The following is a 23,004-nucleotide window of genomic DNA, read 5'->3' on the forward strand; positions in this document are numbered from 1 at the left end:
CTTAACCCACTCTGGCCATCTCCCCTGGTGCTGCAGAGGGGACATCCCTGCTCATGTCTCCTCCAGCTGGATGGGGACCAGAGGTGGCATTTTGGTTGTCCCCAGCATCCAGCGCTCTCGGAGGGTGCTATAGAGCCTGGGTTGAGCCACCAGGGGATGGCTAAGAGCCATCTCCTGCACCACCACGTGTAAAATGCAAGGAGATGAGTTTCTGCAAAGCACAAGAACCTCAGGGACGGGTGCTTGGAGCTCCCCTGGGAGGTCGTGGGTGCTCAGGATCTACACCAAGAAGGAGATTTCACCGGGAGGGTGGTGGGGACACCATGTGGTGTCACCTGCCCAACCTGGCGTGGCACCCGAGGAGACGCCATGCGGTGGGTAAGGGTTGGTGACACAGGGCTTGCAGTGATGCCCCCCAAAATGCTGAGGACATCCCCGAGGACGTTACCTGAGATGGATGCAGGTATGGCTCGGGGGAGGCCAGGTTGGTCTGAACGGAGACGCTCTTCTCCAGCAAGATCTGAGGGAAACCCAACTTCTCGAAGGTGTTTCTCTTCCAGTGCTTGTTCTCCTGCTGCGCCAACGCCTCGTCCTCGCTGAAGGCTCGCACCACCGGACCCGGCATGGGCAATGGGAGGGCACCGTCGCTCTCGTAGCCCGAACCGTCCTTTTGGGAGTCCCAGCTGCTCCGTTGCTTCATGTGGTAGTGGGCTTGCTGGGCTTCCCAAGCCAGACGCGCCTGCGCCAGGAAGGGCTCGGGGAAGCCCCGCGCCGCCTCCGCCTCCACCGCCTTGCTCTCCGTACGGTTCATCGGTGACCTGTTGGGTCCTGGGGTGGCTCGTTCCTCACCCAACATCTGCTCGCCCAACACCTCCCGGTCCCCTGAGCCGTCCGTGGAGGAAGCGTTGGGGTCATGGGATAGGGAAGGTTTTCGGCTTTTCCTCTTTCTGGTGGAGGGCGAGTAACCGGTGGAGGACAAGGTGTCCTGTTGGCTGGACCACGACATGGAGTCCTCACCCTGGGCCACCTGGCCACCCGTTGGGCCAGGGCAGAAGTCGGGTCCTTCCATGCTGCTGTAATCACCCGATTTGATGTCCAAGCGTTGGTCCCGGACCAGGCAGGGGCTGTGCTGTAGCGAGTAGGACCCGCCGATGGGGTTGGGGGAATATTTATGCCTCAACCCCGTCTTCATCTTGGGGCTGGAGCCCGACTGCTCGACGTAGACCAGTTGCCTGACGTACTCCTTGCCGGCGGGGCTGTACTCCAGGCTCATGAAGCGGTCGGGACATTTCTGTTTGGTGAGCACCAACTGCTGGTAGGGCGAGTTGGAGCCTTGTTTGGGCGACTGCAAGAAGGGGTGAGGTTTACGGATGGGCGATTTCTGCGGCGAGCCGGCTTTGTAGCTCCCGCTGGCTTCGTACTGCATGTCCACGGGGGGTTCGTCATAGATGGGAGCCTGGTACTCCATGGGGGGTTCCTCGTAGAGGGGGGGCTCGTAGGCGTAGCGGGGTGAGGAGGGTTGCGACTCGCTGGAGTGCTTGCGGTGCTGGGCTTGGAGAGGGGAGCAGAAGGAGTCCCCCCGGCCGAGCAGCGGCGAGCAGCTCCCCACGTGCTCGGCCCTCTTCAAGAAGGGCGACTGCTTCCTCTCGGGGAAGAAAACGGAGTTGTCGGTGTCGGAGGCGAAGGTTTGGAGGTTGGGCGACTGTTGTCCCCCCGAGGGTCGCCGCGAGCGGGTGCCTGGTTGGTTTTCGGGGGCGTAGCCGTTGCCTTGGTGCATGAGGAAGCTGGGCTCGCGGTCGGTCACCTTGATCAGCATCCGCTCCTTGGTGCCGGCGTTCCATCGCAGGGATGACGTCCTGCGGGGAGAAACACAGCGTCGCCGTCAGCGAGCGAAGCCTCCTGGGACAGACACCCCCATGTCGCTGTCCTGGGCTCCTCTGGAAACAGAGCCCAAAGGATGGATGTGCCCAAGCACCCCAAGTTCACCGTCAGGTGAATCATAGAATGATAGAATCATAGAGTAGTCTTGGGGACCTTCAAAGCTCCCCAAGTGCCCCCCCTGCCATGAGCAGGGACATCTTCACCAGCTCAGGTTGCTCAGAGCCCCGTCCAGCCTGGCCTGGGATGTCTCCAGGGATGGTTCATCCACCACCTCTCTGGGAACCTGGGCCAGGCTCTCATTGTCCTCAGGGCCAACAATTCCTTCCTCGTGTCAGTGATGGAGAGACCAGGGCATTGCCACTGTCCCAAATGCAGCAACCGCCAGGGTGCACAAAGGACATGGAGGCTGGAAAGCCAAGCCCCAAAAAGCCATGACACCCCTTGGAGCACATCTCAAGGAGACAACCCTGAATCAGCCCTTCCCGCTTGTTCCTTGGAGCTCTTGGAGCCAAATGGCGATCAAGGAGCAAGCACGGCCACCGGCTGGGGACAAGCATTGGGGCAGACATACATTTGGGACAATTTCAGGGGTATTTGGGGACAAAGTCCTTGCAGCGAGAGGGGACTGACCCCACCACAGTCCCTGCCTGGGATCTCTCATCCCAAGGCGAGAAGGAGAAGCCAGGTCCCACCTCTCCAGTCTCTTCTTGCTTTCTATCCCTTGTGGCACCCAGAATTAACCCATCCCACCTTCTCCATCCAGCTCCCCACCCTGGATTAATACCCTTCAAGTTCCAGGCTGGACCTGGCTTATGCTAAAACCAGGAAAAAATAACAACCTCCAGCATCATTTAAAAAGAAGTTGAAGGCAAAAACTCAGCGAGAGATGCTAAATAGCTCAGGAGGGGCTTGAAAGTACAACCGCAACCTGTGCAGAGATGTCCCAGCCCCACAAAACATGAAGCCCCATTGGACCCCAAGACTGTGGGGCAGCTATTTCTGGCAGCACCAGAGTGGAGTAACCGATACGCCGGGACAGGGAGGGGAGGGACAAACAACCAACTTCCTAAACCCACACGACACGTGGACACCTTGGTCCCCAAAGGGATAGAGCACGAGCGTCACAGGAGGTGGAGCAGCAGTTGTCTTCTGTCCCCTTCATCGCCCAAAAATAACCCTTAGGGCCAACCCTAGGTGGGATGAGCATCTCAACACTGCTGTGAGAACAGGCAGAACGCTATGGAGAGGCAAATGGGAGACTGAGCAATGGTGGCAGATGCCCACAGTGTCCTTTTCACAGAATCACAGAATGGACTGAGTTGGAAAAGACCTCAGAGATCATCCAGTCCAACCCTTGGTCCAACTCCAGTCCATTGACTAGATCATGGCACTAAGTGCCACGTCCAGTCTCATTTTCTTCATCATTGAATCATTTTGGTTGGAAAAGACCCTCAAGACCATCAAGTCCAACCGTTAACCTACCCCTGGCGCTGCCCCATGTCCTGAGAACCTCATGTCCGTCTGTCCAGCCCTCCAGCAATGCCCTAGGCAGCCTGTTCCAATGCCCCACAGCCCTTTGGGGAAGAAATTGTTCCCCAGATCCAACCTCAACCTCCCCTGGCGCAACTTGAGGCCGTGTCCTCTTGTCCTGTCACTTGTGGTCCCCAAGTGATGCTCTGCACCCCTTCAGCTCTTCCATCGTCCCCGTACGAACATGAATCCATCCTAAAGCCAGGTGTTTTAACCCAAACCCAGTGAGAGCACCTCTTAATTGTTGGATTTCAGACAGCAGCCTGCGCCTGGCAACACCAGATATGAATAGGAACCCCCGCCAAGCAGCCCTGCCCATCAAACCCTCGAGCCAAGGTAGAGCCTTCCATCAAAATATTAAGTAACGGCAACCAATAAACCTGAAAGCACCATCCCTGGATTATTGCTGAACACTAGACGTTGCGATGGGCTAAACTGAATTTTCTGCTTGCAAAAGGAATATTGCGAAAGGCCTTTATTTTTTTGTGGCTAAATCACTGCAGACGCCGCGCTCACGAGCAGTTCGGTTACTCCAATAAATGAAAAGCAATGCTGCTGGGGAGGAAAATGAGCCCTGCTGAGGATTCCCACCCCCCTGGCACAGAAGCAACTCCAGAAATCCAAAGTATTTCTGCTATCTGGCTTGGCACCAGGTTCCCTTCGCTATTTATTCCTCACAGGGAAAGGCAAGATTCTTCCTCCAGCCTCCAGAAAGTCAAGGGCATGATGAGAGATCTCCGACACCACCCCAGACACTTAAATAGAATTATCTTGATGCCGGCAATAATTAAGACCATCCACATCTCTATTTACCTTCCAAACAGCCGTGACAACCACGATAATATTTTATGTTGGCCATTTCCACCGCGATGCCTTTAACGCAGTCGATTGGCAGCTACAGTAAATTGACGCGGGGCTGGGAAATCAAAGCGCAGGTCACAGATGTGCAATTATTTTAACAGCAGCGTTCTGGCTTTTAAATGAATGACATGGCAACGCTTCTCCAAAGAGGATTTCAAAGCAAGAATATTCACAAGACCTACATATATATTCATATTTTTTCAAGATGTTTGCTTGTCCTGGTGTTTTTTAGACTTTGCAGATGAAGACTATAATTTAGTGCTAGGATTAAATGGGTTTGTGTTGTTTGAGGGGGGAAAGCCCTTAATTTGAATGATTAATTCAAATATGTTGGTTTCTAATGTCCTGTGAGCGGACGGGGGTTTGTGTCTGTTGAAAAGCACGGGGTGCCCGGGCACCCTGTCACCGTCCCGCCACGCAACCATGCCCAGCCGATGTCCCCAAGCTGTCCCCACCATCCCCATGCCCTTCCTCACCTTCCTCCTCCAGCCGCCGGACCCGGGCGCATCCTCTCCGCTCCCGAGCTTAACGCCTTTGAGATCCCCCAGTGCGACGCTAAACTGGACCGACCGCATCTCCCTGGGGACAGGGACGAAGGATGCGGCGCAACCGCCGTCTCCTCCCTGCTGGGCACCGCCGGCACAGCCGCGGATGGGCCGCCCGTCGTGCCGATCGCATCGCGCTGCGGGACCGCGGGGTCGGCGATGAGCCGACGGCAGAGAAATACATCTCCCTGTACCTGGCACGATGCCCGACGATGCTCCGGCAACACAAATATCCTCTGGCAAACGCAGGCGAAGGTGGGCAGAGCCTAGGAGATGTCTCCGCTTCACCCGAAGCCTCTGATGATCCCTCCTAAATGTTTCCAGCTATGAAACTGGCTTTGGAACAGCTGTTCAGCCACTATAATCACGCAAAAGCCGCCAGAAAACTCCGCTTTTGGACTAATTTATAGCTGAATTAGGGAAGACAGGATTAAAATTGTGGAGTCATAGAATAATTTTGGTTGGAAGAGACCCTGAGATCATTGAGCCCAACACTCCACCCTGAAGACTTCATCGCTCTATATCTGAAGCTGTTGCTGTTCCCAAAATTGTGTACATACAAGATTACATGCTTACAAGGTATATAAATATCCCAGGGCTTTGACGGTACCTGAAATGTTAAATTCCTTGTTGCTTAAAGCTTTTATGAGATTAAAAAAATTAAACTCCCTGTTGCTTACAGCATTTATGTGATCGGGGTCACTGCAGGTGTGCCCTAATCCCACCGTGGTGTTTCCAACCCTTCTTCTACACCTGCAATATCTGTTACTGTCTTCATCTACACCCCTGGAAATCTCACATCCTCCTTGGATTTCATTTTTTAAGAAACCCACAGATATGATCAAATCCAATTCCTACTGAAATGAGGTGAAATCTGCATCGTTTGGGTAATAAGATGGTTATCTGGAGCCAAGTGTGAGCGCTGACACATCTCTTCGATGGGGAAAACCAAGAAGAACTGCAATGTGAAAAGGTTTTACACTTGCTGGGGTCAGGAGGAGATGAGCTGGTGTCCCTGCCTGTATTCATGGACACCAGATGTCACCCACCGCTCCCGGTGGGACAACTCGGGGCTGATGGCTCCGTATGGAGCCACGTGGCAGGAGACCTGCTCCATGACTTGCCAACCCTTTCCTAGGCTGATCTGGGACTTGGTTTTTGATCCGGGGCTTGGTCTTTGATCCGGGGCTTGGATTTTGATCCAGAATTTGGTCTTTGATCTAGGATTTGGTCTTTGATCCAGGATTTGGTCTTTGATCCAGGATTTGGTCTTTGTTGTGGACAAGACCAACCATCCATGGAGGAACCATGGAGAAGATACATCATTACCATCAACCAGAAGATGTCACAGCTGCCCTCTATTTTCTGTCTCCCGCTAAACACCAGTGGTGGGATCACGAGGACCATTTGATGGGTACGACAGGAGACACGGGGCTTCCTGGAAGCTGAACATCAGGCTGGGTCATCTTGAGGGAAATTCAGAGTGATGGAAAGGCTGAAGCTCAACCTTCAGCCCATCTCTGTTGACTGCAAAGCTTGGGTTGAATGGTGTCTAAGGTCTCACAAGGCTCCTCTGCACACAATTTCATTCTCCAACTAGAATATTACTGAAGGGTTGATACCTGTGACCAAATAAGCAAAAGCTGCCCTGTCTAAATACCCTTTTAAAAATTATTTTTTAATGAAAGGAGAAGGCTACAACATTTGGGGATTGTCCGATCCCTTTTCTCTGGATGCCGCTACCCGATCGCTTTTAGCTTCAGGCCCACAACACCAAATCTCTACATGAAATATCTCCCACGTTCGCTGCCCGAGCGCTTCTAACTCCTCCTCTCTCAGAAAAGCTGCTCCCAAGGCATCTGCTCTAATTAGCAGCAGCGGAAGATGAATCAAGACAAGAGGGAGATAACGAGCCTTTCTGTCTCCACCTCAATCTCATTCAATAGCCCAGAAATTTTTGTCCACCCTTTTTGCAGTAGCAAGGGGGAAAGCAGAGCTCCAAGACACTGCTGAGATGACGAAAGCCCCCATTTTTCAGTGAAAGAGCTTCAGTTTCTGAACATCACATTCAGTGGAGCATGGTGTGGTGGACAGGTCTGCAGCCCACCCTGCAGGCCCTAAATTAGAGGCCAAGAATTCATAGTGAAGGGATTTTGTGACCTGTAGCTAATGAGCAAGTGCTGAAATGAGTTTGGACAGCTGTTCCTGGTGAGCCATGGGCTGGTAAGTCATTGCTGAAGGCCTGTTTGACCTTGAGGAAGGCCATGCTGAAGGCCAGGTTGACCATGCTGAAGGCCAAGTTGACCATGCTGAAGGTCAGGTTGACCTTGCTGAAGGTCAGGTTGACCATGCTAAAGGTCTAGATTAGCTTCAGTTACTTACCACTCCTGGCCACAGCATCCACCTTGTCCTTCTGGCTAGTGATCAGCAAGATCTCAGGCTACGTGAGGTGAAACAGCCGCAGCTTCTAAACATCGCATTGAGCAGAATGTGGTGCGGTGGACAGTTCTGCATCCCACCCTGCAGACCCTAAATTAGAGGCCAAGAATTCAGTGCGAAGGGATATTGTGACCTGTAGCTAATGAGCAAGTGCTGAAAGGAGCTCAGATGGCTGTTCCTGGTGAGCCATGGGCTGGTAGGTCATTGCTGAAGGCCAGGTTGACCATGCTGAAGGTTTAGATTAGTTTCAGTTACCTACCACTCCTGGCCACAGCATCCACCTTGTCCTCTTGGTTTGTGATCAGCAAGATCTCAGGCTACGTGAGGTGAAACAGCCACAGCTTCTGAACATCACATTGAGCAGAACGTGGTGGGGTGGACAGTTCTGCATCCAACCCTGCAGGCCAGGTTGACTGTGCTGACGGCCAAGTTGACCTTGCTGAAGGCCAAGTTGACCTTGCTGAAGGTCAGGTTGACCATGCTAAAGGTCTAGATCAGTTTCAGTTACCTACCACTCCTGGCCACAGCATCCACTTTGTCCTTTTGGCTAGTGATCAGCAAGATCTCAGGCTACACTGGGACAAGCCATGGTGACAGGGAGGTCTCCATCGAGCTCTCCATGATCAATCTCATTAGTAACTGACCAGGAGGGAGCACAAGATCAGGGTCTGCCAAGCTGGCTGATGCTCAACACAACCCGTCCTGGCAGCAATCAGGGCTGCTCGTCCCTCCTCAGACGTACGATTAAATCGATCACCCGAAATAGCCTGTTTTCCGAAACCCAAATGTCACTGAAACAAGACGATGTTTTGGTTTATTCTGAGAGGGAGGAGGGAACGCGGAGAACGGAGAACAGAGAAGCCTTTGTCATTAAGAGGAATCAGCTGCAAAATACAAAGAGAGCAGAAGTGACATTTCCTTAAATAGCAGATCAAAAGGAGATCTGCTCTCTTTGTCTCCGTAAGCATGACAACAAGTTCCCACAATGGTGATTTTTAGCTCTTGCCCATGCCGAGCAGATTGCACATGCCCCGGCACGCAGCCCTCTCCGAAGCTCTTCATCCTCTTGGTATTTCCAAGCTGAATCATCCATGCTACGAACACCCCCAGGCTCAGTCTGTGGCTTGGTGGCACCTCCTCCAGCTCTTCCCCACCGGCAAGATCTCTCCTGCTTCTTTGACCAGGCTCTGGGACATGATCACCTACCAAGGACTATGACAAGACAAAGACATTGGGTGTTGGGGCAATGTGCCAGTTCATTTTTCCTCCCACGGGATCACCTCCACCCATCCCAGGAGATGGGTGACTTTGAAGCTGTTGATTGCCACAGGCTTATTGAGCAACTTCTTCTCTTAGAGAAGAGCTTTTGGCCATGGAGCCAACCTAGACCTGCTGCCCTGGTTTGTGTTTGAGCCATCAGCAGCACGTTGGCTTTGAAGAACAGGTCCTGGAAGCCGAAGTGTGGCTGTTTGCTGGAAGATCTTCAGCAGGAAGGGTTTCTTGGCTTAGAGGGACAGTACAGGTCCATCGCTTGGTTTTAAACTAAAAGAGGGGAGATTCAGGATGGGCATGAGAGAGAAATTGTTGCCCCTGAGGGTGGTGAGAGCCTGGCCCAGGTTCCCAGAGAGGTGGTGGATGAACCATCCCTGGAGACATCCCAGGCCAGCCTGGATGGGGCTCTGAGCAACCTGAGCTGGTGAAGATGTCCCTGCTTATGGCAGGGGTTGGACTGGATGAGCTTTCAAGATCCCTTCCAACCCAAACCATTCTGTGGTGACTTGGGCACTCCACATGATGAGGATGAGGATGGTGGTTCACTTTTCAGAGCAAGATGACAGTGTGATGTTTGGCTGAACAAGGAAAACAGGCAAGGCTGTGGCAAAGAGAGCGGAGGAAGCTGCTCCCAGCTCCACGATCCGGGCTCTGAGTTATATTTGAGAAGGAAACACCAGCTGTTTCCTTCTGGAGAAGAAGCACGAGACTGAGATTGTCTCCTCTCTGTTTCATGGAGACTTAGAGGACTTTGGGGCACAAGTCCCAGCTCAGGAGGTTACACCACAGCGGTACATCCAAGAACCATAGAATGTCCTGAGCTGGAAGGAGCCACAAGGATCATGGAGTCCAACTCCTGCCCCTGCACAGGACACCCCACAGGTCACACCATGTATCTGAGGACGTTGTCCAGTCTCTTCTTGAACACTGTCAGGTTGGGGCCGTGACACCTCCCTGGGGAGCCTGTTCAGTGTCCAGCACCTCTGGGTGAAGAACCTTTTCCTCATGTCCAACCTGAACCTGCCCTGGTACATCTTCTGCCGTTCCCTTGGGTTCTGGCATTGGTCATTAAAGAGAAGAGCTCAGCACCTGTCCCTTCTCCTCATGAACAGTGATGAACCCTCCAAGTCACTCTTCAATTTTGCTTCAAAATAGGGGATTTTAATCCCATGGTTCTCCAAGGAATTGCTGGTATTAGTCACTTCTAAAGAAACCACATAACGGATTTACCTCTAAAATCAGGAACGGGCACATTTATTCAGAGACGCCTTAAGCCGTGGTTTTAACTCCCAGTTGTAAAAGATGAAGCCTGAGCAGGATGAGGCGGCAGATAAATGGAGCAGCTGGCAGCAGCATGTGTCCCCATGTGGGACAGCTGGGACGGCCACCGCTGTGCTTCTGTGGGGCAGGTGTCTCCTCGGCCAGCAAATGGCTGTGGGAACACTTGAGAGGCATCTTTGTCATGGTTGGAAGAGGAATGTGGCCTCACAGCCGCTCTGGCTAAAATTGACATTGGCAGTGAAGGGAGTTTCAGCCCAGAGATGCTGGGATCCTGTGTCCAGGGCATGGGCTTCCTCAGGAAGCCTGGATGAATCCAGAGGTTGTGACCAGAAGGGGTTGGGGACCTTCTCCTCCCCGGTCTCATGGCTGTATTCGTTCCCACATACCAAGTGCATGGCCAACTGGCAGGAGCCATGTTCCAAGTCTGGTGTGGTGGCTCCTCACCTCTGTCCCAGGCTTCTTCTAAGCTCCTACAAGACTCCTCCTGAATTTGGTACCTGGCTTCACACAACCTCTTTGCCAACAGTGCAAATGAAACCCGTCCCCTGCATCCCTGTGAAGGCATCACGGCACCAACAACCATCTGTGCCCAGATGGAGAAGGGCTGGACATGGTTGGTGCAAAAGTTGGACACCAAACACTCCCATGGCTGGAGAATGGATCTAGAAACATCTGGAGTGCACGACCCGAGGTGAGAGCCAAGAGATGAAGAGAACCATAGAAAGTTGGCCAACTGCGAGGTCACTCAGCAGACAAACACACAACCAGCTCCTAAACCTCCAGTGCCTGATGGGCCACATGGAGCTCTGTGGAGCTATCAGAGAGATGGTGCCAAGTCTTTTGGAAACCAACCTCAATTTTCTGCTCACTTCCATCCTTACTTTGCTAGACAGTCAGCTGTGAAGTGACTCCTGATGACCATGAGATGTTGAAAACCATGAGAAGATCCAAGACCTCTTTAAACTCTCCTGACTGAGAAGGTCCAGGACAAATTGAGGAAGACCATGTCAAGAGGTCAAGGATCCTATGGAGATGAAGCCATTGCTGTCCTGCTCTCCTAACATGTCCTCAGCAGAAACAGGATCCACTCCTCCCTCCCCATGGGTTGGACATCCTACTTCTCTACCAAAGAGACAAAGCCAGGGCAGAGCTGGAGATACAACCAGGCACTGACACGAGTTGCAGCAGGTGGCCATGGCTTCTCCAGCTCTGAAGAACACAACGGGGGTTTCTCCATAGATTTGAAGCATGCATGTTGCCATCAGTGCGGTTGGGAGGAGAAAGAAGGGGCGGCCAGGCAGGGCAGCAGCAAACCCAGGCCCTGAGGAGCTATTCCAGCTCCTCCACCACTGGAGGACAGTCCACTGGTCACCTCTGGTTCCACAACTGACCTAAGAGTTACACAAGATAAATATAAATATCTCAAGGGTGGGTGTCAAGAGGATGCACCAGACTGTTTTCAGTGGTGACCAACGATAGGATGAGGGGCAATGGGCACAGATTGAAGCACAGGAGGTTCCATCTGAGGAGGAGGAGAAACTTCTTCACTTTGCGGGTGCCAGAGCCTGGACCAGGCTGCCCAGAGAGGTTGTGGAGTCTCCTTCTCTGGAGACATTCAAACCCAGCTGGACTCTGTGTGATCTGCTCTGGTGACCCTGCTTTAGCAGGTGGGTTGGACTGGATGATCCCTTCAACCCCAACCAGCCCGTGATTTTGGAATTATTGCTGTCACAACAAGCCAAGCCAAACTGGAAGTGTCCCTCAGAGACAGACACTCCATACTCAAGTAAGCAGATTTCTCAACTTCCAGAGCAGAGGAACCTACGGCAGTGACCAGGGTGTGTTTTTAGGTCTGGTTCTGTTCTCAGCAAGTCCCCAAGAAATGAACCTCCTATTTGCCATGGTGCAGGAAGGGAGAAGAGAACCATTGATGCTCTGCTGCCATGCTCCATGTCCAATACGTTGCATTTCCCTCAACCAGGAAGCTCCAACATTTTCCTGGTGGCCACAAAGCCCTGACCACCTGCATGTGGTACAAGCCATCCACTGAATCAGCAGTATGGAACCAAGAAGGTCACAGGAGCAGAGCAGCTTTGTGCTGGGAGAGGAGAGAAATTCAGGAGCAAGTCATAGAATCACACAGAATCCCAGGATGTCAGGGCTTGGAGGGGACCTGGAAAGCTCATCCAGTGCAATCCCCCTGCCAGAGAAGGAACACCCAGATGAGGTTGCACAGGAAGGTGTCCAGGGGGTTGGAATGTCTGCAGAGAAGGAGACTCCACAACCTCCCTGGGCAGCCTGGGCCAGGCTCTGTCACCCTCACCCCCAACAAGTTGCTTCTCCTCTTTCAGTGGAACCTCCTGTGTTCCAGTTTGCACCCATTGCCCCTTGTCCTGTCCCTGGTTGTCACCCAGAAGAGCCTGGCTCCATCCTCCCGACACTCCCCCTTTATATATCTGTAAACATTAATGAGTCCCCCCTCAGTGTCCTCTTGTCCAGCTCCAGAGCCCCAGCTCCCTCAGCCTTTCCTCACACGGGAGATGCTCCACTCCCTCCAGCATCTTGGTGGCTGCGCTGGACTCTCTGCAGCAGTTCCCTGTCCTGCTGGAACTGAGGGGCCACAACTGGACACAATATTCCAGGTGTGGTCTCCCCAGGGCAGAGCAGAGGGGCAGGAGAACCTCTCTGACGCACTGACCACCCCCTTCTAACCCACCCCAGGTCCCATTGGCTTCCTGGCCACAAGGGCCCAGTGCTGGCTCATGGTCACCCTGCTGTCCCCAGGACCCCCAGGTCCCTTTCCCCTACTCTGCTCTCTAATAGGTCATTCCCCAACTTATACTGGAACACCTCAATTCTATTTATATACATCATTGTGAAAACATTTTCAATTTAATATAGCTGTGCACAGTCGAAGGTCTCTGATCTGAAGACCGGCTCTTGCAGCCTTGGACACTCCACCCATTGACTGGCCAACAAAGGGACAACAACAGAGACTTGGGATTTGTCCCACATGGGAAATAAGACTTACTGACAAAAACACCTGCATGGATTAGCAGAGCTCAACCTTCTCAAGAGGATGATGGTAAGATCAGGACCTGATGATCTTGAGGGTTTCTTCCACCCAAAACGATTCTATGATTTTATGAAAAATGAGGACATTAAGCAACTGGGCTCCGGGACCACAAAGCAGAAGGAATGAAGAGGAAAGGGTTAAGAACGGTTATCGTAATTGCCTGTCTTGATGGGATTTGTCTTTCCTACAAATGCCTTCTAGACAGACGGAGTAAGACGTCATCCTCTTAATGACACCCACTAATCTTCATTCTATTAGAAAATCTCTGGTAGTGGTTGGTGGCCGGGAGCACCAAGCCAAAAATCCCCGCCTGCTCCTGGGGCGACCCAGGGGGCTGATCCCCAGTGCCACAGGACCTCCACCCCATCAACCAACCTCCTGCTTCTCCATCTGCCTGGACACAAGGACAGTTGTCCCCTCACAAGCCATCTTGCTCCCACACTTTGTCTAAACATCTATAAGTCCTGCATCTTCTTTCCCACCCAGACGGGAGGAGGTGATGGATGCCCAGAAGGGAATAAACCACAGCCAAGGTCTCATCAAGCTTCCTAAGCCACCAGAGACCTACTGGCACATCGTGTAACTCAATCCTCTCTCCCTCTGCCAAGTCCACTGTCTGTTCACCTCTTATCTTGGCCTTCAAAGGAGGCAACGTGTACCTACCATGGCTTTGAGAAAAACCCGTGGGACTAACACAAGACATGGGGAGGAGGAGAGGGTTAGAAGGACCTGAGAAGGCTGTTGGGCTGGAGACCTGATCTCCCACCCTATGGTGAAGCCTCCAGGATCATTTCAGGAATGATGTTTGGAAGTGGCTGGATCTGGAGGGGCTGAAAGTTCTCAAGGGCTCAACCCACTCCACCACGGAGTCTTTAAAGCTCAGCTGGGTGCCAGCCTGTTTTGCAATCACCACCTCTGTGTTGGCATAAAATCATCGAATCCCAGGTTGGGCAGGACCACAAGGATCATCTGGTCCAAACTTTTTTGGCAAAAGAAGGGTCTAAACAAGCTGGCCCAGCACCCTGGTTCAAGTGAACCTTCAAAGTGTCCAATGCTGGGGAATCCACCACTTCTCTGGGGAGATTATTCCAATGGCTGATTGTTCTCTTAGTGAAAAATTTCCCTCTTGAGTTCAACCGAGATGTCCCCAGGAGTAACTTGTACTCATTGCCCCATAGCTTTTCTATGGGACTCCAAGGAGTCTCCATCTCCTTTGTAGCCACCTCTTAAATACCAGAAGTTCAGAGATTCTCCCATCCCCCTGCAACCTAGCCAAGGATGCTGGAGCTCCAGCCTTTCCCAAAAACCTGTCCTCAAGCATCAGAAAGAGCTGTCTGGGCAATGGTCCCATCACTTGGGTCATGGCCACTTCAGGCAGAAGTTCTTCAAGGGTCTTCCCACTCCCATCCAAGTCATCCAGTAGATGTCAACATTGGGCTTAGAATCATAGAATCATTGAATGGTTTGGATTGGAAGGGACCTCTGAAGGTCATCCAGTGCCACCCCTGCCATGAGCAGGGACATCTTCACCAGCTCAGGTTGCTCAGAGCCCCATCCAGCCTGGTCTGGAATGTCTCAAGGATGGTTCATCCACTACCTCTCTGGGTACCTGGGCCAGGCTCTCACCACCCTCAGGGGAAAAAATTCCTCATGATTGGCCTGAATCTCCCCTCTTTTAATTTAAAACTGGGCTTCCATGTGACCTCCCTTGTGCCACGGATGCTGCTCACCATCATCCCCCTTTGCACCCAAACCTTGGTCCACCCAAGGAAGAGCTGCCAACCAAGCTCTGGAGAAGCTGAAATCAAGACGCCTTTGTGCAAGAGGATTTTCAGAATGTGCCGTGCATTCTTCTCCTTAAAATTAACCCTCATTAATACGAAATCATCCCTGACATTACGAGGTCTTTGATTTCAGCTTTGACGAGCGCACGTGGCACTCGCATGGTTAAATATAAAAACACCCCCAGCTGTGTCAGCTTCTCTCTCCATCGCTCGGCAGCCCCCAGACAGAGGGCACTTGAGACCCTGTTCTCCCAGAAGCCAGTCCATTCTTGGCTAATTAAGCAAAGCTGCTAATTAGCTTCCTGGCTGGAAGTGGTTGGGGGGGAGGGTGGGAAGGGCTGTCAGAGGGTTTTTACAGGTCGGGATGATGGAGCAGCAAAGCACACGCTGATCCAAACAGGTCGTGTGTGCAAATCGCAGTGAAATCTAATATTTTAATTGCTTGGGTGGCCACGGGGACGAGCCAGCTGGTGGATGGGGGTTGTTGTCCCCAAAATCCGCATTGTCCCTTGTCTCTGCTCGCAGCTCAGAGCCGGCGCCGTCACCCAGCTGGCGGGTTCAGAACCCATCGGTGCCGAATCGCTAACGCCATTTGCGGAAAATAAATGCTCAGGATAAAGAGCGATGTGTCCTTGTCACCGCTCTGTGTCCTTGTCACTGCTCCGTGTCTCTGTCACCGCTCCGTGTCCCTGTCACCGCTCCGTGTCCCTGTCACAGCCTCATCTCGCTCCTGGATACAGGCTCAGCTCCCAATTGAAGCATCTTCAAGGCACCTGCAAACCCCGTTTCCAGCCCAAACGGAGGGTCCAGAGCTGCCAAATCCCGCTCCCTCCCACTCTTCCTCACCCTCCCCGCCTGCAAACAGGGAATTGCATCCACCCAGCAGATGCTTTGGGGTCCCGACTACTCTCTAGGAGACACAAATATGTTCCTCAAAGCCATCGACACCCCCAGGAAGCTGAACAATTCTTTCCACTAAAGAAATGCAAACGCTTCTGCTCAAAAAAAAGCCCCAAACAAAACAAAAAAAACACCCAAGCCATAAAAATAATGTAAAAATAATGTAAAGAGATGTCCCTGATGAGCTTTAAATGTCTCTTCCAACTCAAACCAGTCTATGATTCCATGATTCTCTGCTGTCCTGGCGCTCGGTTCCTGGCTCTCCGTCCTTTGTGGGTCCTTTATGTTTGCCACGATGTCCTTTGTAGTCACAAAATTAGGTTTAAGGACCCCACTATAGTCAAGTATTTCAAGGCTGTCTACAAAGAAGATGTGAGACTCCCTTTTTACAAGGAGTCCCGTGGAAAAGATGAGGGGCAACGGGTACAAGTTGCTCTTCGGGAGATCTCGGTTGAACCCATGAGGGAAATTTCTCACTAAGAGAACAATCAGCCATTGGAATAATCTCCCCAGGGAAGTGGTGGATTCCCCAGCACTGGACACTTTGAAGGTTCACTTGGACCAGGTTGCTAGGCCAGCTTGTCTAGACCCTTATTTTACCAGGAAAGGTTGGACCAGATGATCCTTGGGGTCCCTTCCAACCTGATATTCCATGATTCTACAGGCAGGTTTCTCTGAGCTCACCTGGTGCTCTCAGAGAACATTCTGGTGAGGATAAACACCAGATACCATCACCTTATTTGGTTCCCTTCCTAGAAAGCTTGTTTTTCCCCCTCTTTAATTAATTCTGAGGCTCCTGGGAGGTGACCGCAGAGGCAGTGAATTACAGGGCAGGCGGGACGGCACATGGCCAATGCTGTTGGGCAACTTTCCAGTCTTGTGTGTCTTGAACTGGGACGGAGATTGATGCAAACCACACCGACGTGGAAAGGAAGACATCACACCCTCTTGGCTCTCAATGCAAACATGGGAACCTACAGCAAAGCAAGAGCCCCAGGTGCTTCAACTCACCTACGTCTCCAGAAAAACACAGAAACCGGGGGAATTTGTCAAAGCCCAGAGTAACCAGGCAGGAGCCAACTCCAAAACACCCCAAATTTGACTGTGGTCTATAGTCTTAAAGGTAGGAACTGGGATGAACGTGGTGTTATAGAGAATGGCTTCAGGCCACCACTTGTTTGTGGGTCTCTGTTAGTGAAAACATCCAGTGCTGGTGTTTATCCCCCCTGTTCCCTCCTGATTTGATTTGGATGATGCCAGTAGGTACCAAAAATTGTATGGGATGGGGTGTGGGTCCATGGGGAGGTCACAGAGCCTCACAACCACCTCCATCCTGGTAGGTGGTGACCAAGAGGGACATCTCCCAAACTCTCCAAGGCAGGACGAGGTAGGTCAATTAAGATCCCTCCTTTGGCCACCAAGAAAGGGTGGTGAAGGAGCCATGTGGGCTGTAACAAGAGCAGTTCCTCAGCCCCTTTGAATCCATCTCTGCTCACAATACTTTGCATTTTGAAGGCAAAAAGCTTGTTTGGAAAGCGGCGATGCAGGCGTCCAGCACATGATCATTCCTCACCTCTGACCATCTACTCAGACGTACTCGGTTCTGGTGATTGTTTTGCCCATGTCCAAGGCATTAGTCCACATCAGTATGAGTGAGAAATCATGGTGTTCATACACCCAAACTGCTTCTGCAAACTCTAAGAGGAGCTATAACGAAGATGAGCACCATACTGCCTTATTTTCTAGCAACTTAAATCCGTGAAAGCTGGAGGTGTCGTTTGCTTTAGCACCTGAAATCCTGATCCAAGCCAGAGAACACTCTTGTCTATCTTACCAACAGACTCTGAAATGCGGTTGGACCCACAAGCTGGAAGAGACGGCTTCGTTCCTCAGGAGGCTTTTCCACCTCTGTGCTCTGTGGAGGCAGCACACTGAGTGGCCAGGCTCGCTCGGTGATGGATTAAAACAATACGTACACAAACCTGCTTATATTCAGTGTAAAACCCTAAGGAAGAGTCTAGAAACCAGTTCCAGTGCGGGGAGATGCTCAAGTCACCACCCAGTCCTGCCCCTTCCCAAACTGGTGATGGAACCTAATGAAACCCCATAGACGTGCGGCCCCATCACCCAACAGCCCTGATGCTCCTCCTGTCCCGCTCCAGCTCCTGGTCATGGGTAGGAGCCACTCAAATGAGACCCACCGCATGGAGAGGATGGTCCTTTCTCCAAAGAACCATCAAAATCCATCTTAAGGTTCATTTAAGGGTGGTAGTAAAGCTAAAAACCACAGGAAGGGGAAGGGGAGGAGGATCAGAAGAGCATAAAGAATACACGGGCCGTCCCATATCCCCACCTCACCACTGAGGCCACGTTGAAGACCCCAACCCCGATACCAGAGGGAAATTTTTGGCTACCTGTAGTGGAGGAGTTGACCTTCCGCACTGTAATCCCGATAAATGTCATATTCTTTCTCAAACACTCCAGAAGGCGACGAACTGCAATACAGTAACAGTGAACAAGGAGTTACCAACGGTGACTGCGATGTGCGCCTGTTCTCATTAAACTCTGCTTTAAGATTAATGAAAATGCACCCACAGACAAGGGTTCCCAGTCCCCGTTAGTCTGGGCTCTGTGCTTGGGACCTACTCCCACCTCCTCACGTCAAGTTTTGAGGCATTAATTAGTTGTTTAGCAGATGATGACCAAGCCTTCCATGGTTGTGGTCTCCAACTTTATTTCAAGCCTTGGAAACACCGTATTTTCCCTTAAACTCCGCTTATTTGTGAAGAACGGCTGTAGACACGCCTGGACAGACCCTAAACCTCTCATGGTTTTGTCCCACCCATGGTCCTTGCCAAGGGCGGCCCATTCTTGTGCCTTGAGCATTGCTCTTGCTCAGATGGTTGGAGCCAATGTGGGTAGAGGTGGGAAGCACCAGAAAAGCCCTTTTTGGCACATTTTTTGTCTACTGCATTGTAGTTGCTTCCATCTGAGCCCACAGAGCCCTCACTCCCAGAAGACGGTGAAGCTCCCCGCACCAACAACCACCAGCCTCTTCCAAGAGACACCTTGACTGAGTACACCCATTGAAGAAACACCAAAATAAGCATGTGGAGGTGCAGGACAGCATTTACACGCTACTATCATCAGCCTAAATGTCCTGGAAGAGCAAACCCACTCTTGGTCCATGTTCCCTTTGGCTTCACGCCTGTCCACCAGCCAAGACCATCCAACACTCCCAACAAGGCGTGCGACCACTCATTGGTCTTTGTCTAAGGGCAATGCTTTCCAATATCACTCATACTCGTTGCCAATATTTGCTCAACGAACACAGGAAAGGTCTTTTTTTTGCCTTAAATGGTCATTTGCTGCGGGGATGTGCAAATAATCAGGCTCGTTCAGAAAACCCAGGGCACCGAGCAAATTATTGGACATTTGCTCCGCATCCGAACGTAACAGCAAACATCTGGAGAAACAACTACATTTTGAGTAGTTTTTGAAGAAACAGCGTTAAAACCCCCCTGTGTACACATTAAGAGGCTCACGTTAATAAAAATCAGATCAGATGTTGGTTGGGGAAGAAGAGAAAAGGAAAAGAAACAAATCTCCTTAATAGGATAGACCTCAAAAATGTTATTCAAGCCACAATAAAATTAAGCTTCTGTCAAAGCTAATTTTAATGAGGCTTCCAAGCCCTGAAATTATGACTGTGTTGAGTTGCTTAATCCCTTTTTCCTGTCAAGTGCACGCGAATGAGCGCTGTTCATTCTGACCCCCGGTGCTGTACCCAGATCTGTGGCTCCAGGATCTCCTGCCCAATGGGCAAAGCTCTGGATGGATTGGAATTAATGCTCAGGAGGCTTCTTAATGAAGAGCCTCACTGCTAAAACAGGTCATATCGAACACCTACAGAAGAGAAGAGCAACGGGCGTTGGGAGAAGACCTTGAGGAAGGTCTCCTCCAGGCAAGATCTTGTGATCAAAGCCAAACAAGGGGAAGACCCTCATGGCAAACATGGTTTCTCTTGTGGTGGGAGCCATCTCTGCCCAGCCATGGCCTGGAGAACCATCAGTGACTGTGTCATCCAGGAAAATCCATGGTGATGGTGGAGCCAAAAGGAGACTGCCCTTTTCTCCTGTTTTCCCCAGGAACCAAAGACTTCAGAACCACCTTAGCATCCCTACGCGAAATCTGTCCATTCGCTCTACTTCATGAACGTTTTGGAAAGTTCTGCAAGGTAAGAAATCACAGAATCACAGAATGTCAGGGGTTGGAAGGGACCTAAAGCTCATCCAGTGCAATCCCCCCTGGAGCAGGAACACCCAGCTGAGGTTCCACAGGAAGGTGTCCAGGGGTTGGAATGTCTGCAGAGAAGGAGACTCCACAACCTCCCTGGGCAGCCTGGGCCAGGCTCTGCCACCCTCACCCCCAACAAGTTTCTTCTCATCTTTAAGTGGAACCTCCTGTGTTCCAGTTCGCACCCATTGCCACTTGTCCTATCACTGTTTGTCACCAGAAGAGCCTGGCTCCATCCTCCTGACACTCCCCCTTTCCATATTCATCCCCAGGAATGAGTCCCCCCTCAGTGTCCTCTTGTCCAGCTCCAGAGCCCCAGCTCCCTCAGCCTTTCCTCACACGGGAGATGCTCCACTCCCTCCAGCATCTTGGTGGCTGCGCTGGACTCTCTCCAGCAGTTCCCTGTCCTGCTGGAACTGAGGGGCCACAACTGGACACAATATTCCAGGTGTGGTCTCCCCAGGGCAGAGCAGAGGGGCAGGAGAACCTCTCTGACCTACTGACCACCCCCTTCTAACTCACCCCAGGTCCCATTGGCTTCCTGGCCACAAGGGCCCAGTGCTGGCTCATGGTCACCCTGCTGTCCCCAGGATGCCCAGGTCCCTTTCCCCTACGCTGCTCTCTAATAGGTCATTCCCCAGCCTGCTGGCATTCCAGACGCTTTGGTGCAAAGGTTCTTCGGAACACAGTGAAGGCTGTTGAAACGGCCGCGGAGTTAGGTGGATTTTAATATTTTGGCCCGTAATACATCGTTAATATTCTGGCCGGTGCCAGCTGGATGCGGGAGGTGAGGGACGTGTGAGCACAGAGGTGAATTTAGGTTATTCACAGCTGGCTTCCAAACTTGGATGAAATATCTAAGGAGGGAAATTCGGCTCCAAAATCGGTATTTCATGCAGCACACGGCTACGTTACAACCCTTGTCTTAACGTAACTCCTTCTGCACTTTCTGTCCCAGTATGGATTGGAAACTCCATCTCTGCTGGATGCCAGTGAGGACAGACAGACAGACAGACAACACTGATTTTTTTTTGGGGGGGGAGGAAAAGCACCTTCAAAACCTTGATGTTAAGCCCAGCCTGCGAAACAAGGCTTTGTAAGGCCAGATGTTAACCCCAGCACTGATCGGTGCTGCCTGCTGAGCCACAGCTGGTCCTTCAGAACCTTCTGCTCACCGCAGCATCCGAGAAGGAGGAAGGATGGTAGGAAACCAAACGACAGCAAAACAGAACAAACCTCCAGGTACGCGGCGGGACGAGAGGGAAGGTGGGAAATAGCCCAGGGGAGGATAAACGCCACATTTCACACAGGCAGCATGGAATGCACACGCTTTAAAAAAGACTCAGGGAAATAATAAGCTGTCCCCAGCAGGACCCAACACGGGGTTTTTACAGGCAAAGCTGACACCTATTTATCGTTTTGGCAGCTCCCTGGGCTCTGAGCTGGGCTCAGCATCAGCCCGGCAGCAGGAGCTGATTGGAGGCTGTTTTTGGCAAGATCTGTGTAGCAACAGCTCCATCAGCCGCGGCTGCAAACAGCTCTCGCCAACAACACCCGTTCCTCAGAGTCTGACCGAAACAACCGAAGGGACGGTGGAACAGCTCGAAAGGGGCACGTGGAGCTTGGTCCAGGCACCTGGAGCAGAGGGAACGAGCCGGCAGCAATCCCTGCCTGGTGGTTTCAGCTTCTTTGGTGCTTGTCGGGACTCAGTGGGTGTCTGGGAGAGTGCAGGAGGGAGCAGGATGCTTTGAGGGGTCCCCGCGTCGCAATCCGCTGACACACATCCCTGCCAATGCTGCAAATCTAAATCCTCCCCAGGTAGAGCGTCGCACCCGCTCGCCGTGACCCCGGCATCTGGGAACTGTTCAGCATCCCTCGAGGGTACCGCTCGCTTGCCCCGGTGGCTGGACACCGTTCAGCATCCCTCGAGGGTACCGCTCACTTGCCCCGGTGGCTGGACACCGTTCAGCATCCCTCGAGGGTTCCGCGCGCTTGCCCCGGTGGCTGGACACCGTTCAGCATCCCTCGAGGGTACCGCTCGCTTGCCCTGGTGGCTGGGAACCGTTCAGCATCCCTCGAGGGTACCGCTCGCTTGCCCTGGTGGCTGGGAACCGTTCAGCATCCCTCGAGGGTTCCACGCGCTTGTCCCAGTGGCTGGACACCGTTCAGCATTCCTCGAGGGTACCGCTCGCTTGCCCCGGTGGCTGGACACTGTTCAGCATCCCTCGAGGGTACCGCTCGCTTGCCCCGGTGGCTGGACACCGTTCAGCATCCCTCGAGGGTACCACTCGCTTGCCCCGGTGGCTGGACACCGTTCAGCATCCCTCGAGGGTACCGCTCATTTGCCCCGGTGGCTGGACACCATTCAGCATCCCTCGAGGGTACCGCTCGTTTGCCCCGGTGGCTGGGAACCATTCAGCATCCCTCGAGGGTTCTGCACGCTTGCCCCGCTGGCTGGGAACCGTTCAGCATCCCTCGAGGGTTCCACGCGCTTGCCCCGGTGGCTGGACACCGTTCAGCATCCCTCGAGGGTACCGCTCGCTTGCCCCGGCAGCTGGGAACCGTTCAGCATCCCTCGAGGGTTCCGCGCGCTTGCCCCGGTGGCTGGACACCGTTCAGCATCCCTCGAGGGTACCGCTCATTTGCCCCGGTGGCTGGACACCATTCAGCATCCCTTGAGGGTACCGCTCGCTTGCCCCGGTGGCTGGACACCGTTCAGCATCCCTCGAGGGTACCGCTCGCTTGCCCCGGTTGCTGGACACCGTTCAGCATCCCTCGAGGGTTCCGCGCGCTTGCTGAGCGAACTGCGGCACCGCGAGGAAACGCTGCCGCTGCCAGCAAGCTCGCCTGGAGAGTTTTGTTGTTTTCCTGTTGTATTCGCCCCCTCCCAGGAGACCCGATGAATCCCAGAACTCCCCGGGCGCGGGCAGAGTCGGACCCAAGTGCAGATGCTCTCTAAGCATCCCCGCCTTTGCTGCTTTAAAAACTGTAAGCGCAAGCTCCCAAAATGTTACCCCTCGAATAAACCCCCGAGCGTGGGAGCACACACCTTACCGGGAGATAAACTGGAAGATTAAGGGCTTTTCTTCCTTCTATTTCTGCCTCGACGCCTGCAGCGCCCTTCCCAGGGTGGGTGCAG

The 23,004-nt window shown here is 52.6% G+C and overlaps 1 protein-coding gene across 5 annotated transcripts in view; it reads right to left on the reverse strand.

Annotated features, from left to right (window-relative positions):
* The window catches only part of ARHGAP39 (Rho GTPase activating protein 39), a 155,342-nt gene that overhangs the window by 17,671 nt on the left and 114,667 nt on the right, over window positions 1-23,004 (reverse strand). For 4 of the 5 annotated variants that reach the window (XR_014183288.1, XR_014183289.1, XM_082045066.1 and 1 more), the window contains exons 3-4: window positions 17,984-18,064; window positions 449-1,856 (exon numbers count right to left, since the gene is read on the reverse strand). Coding sequence is in view for 3 of the 5 variants with exons in the window: in XM_082045066.1 (XP_081901192.1) it covers window positions 449-1,856; window positions 17,984-18,064 (1,489 nt within the window). In the remaining 2 variants the exon portion in view is untranslated. The remainder of the gene's footprint in view (window positions 1-448; window positions 1,857-17,983; window positions 18,065-23,004) is intronic. The other variant, XM_082045065.1, reaches the window with a different exon arrangement.

This window comes from Streptopelia decaocto (assembly GCF_964273445.1).
Source record: "Streptopelia decaocto genome assembly, chromosome: 2".
NCBI classification, from domain to species: Eukaryota; Metazoa; Chordata; class Aves; order Columbiformes; family Columbidae; genus Streptopelia; species Streptopelia decaocto.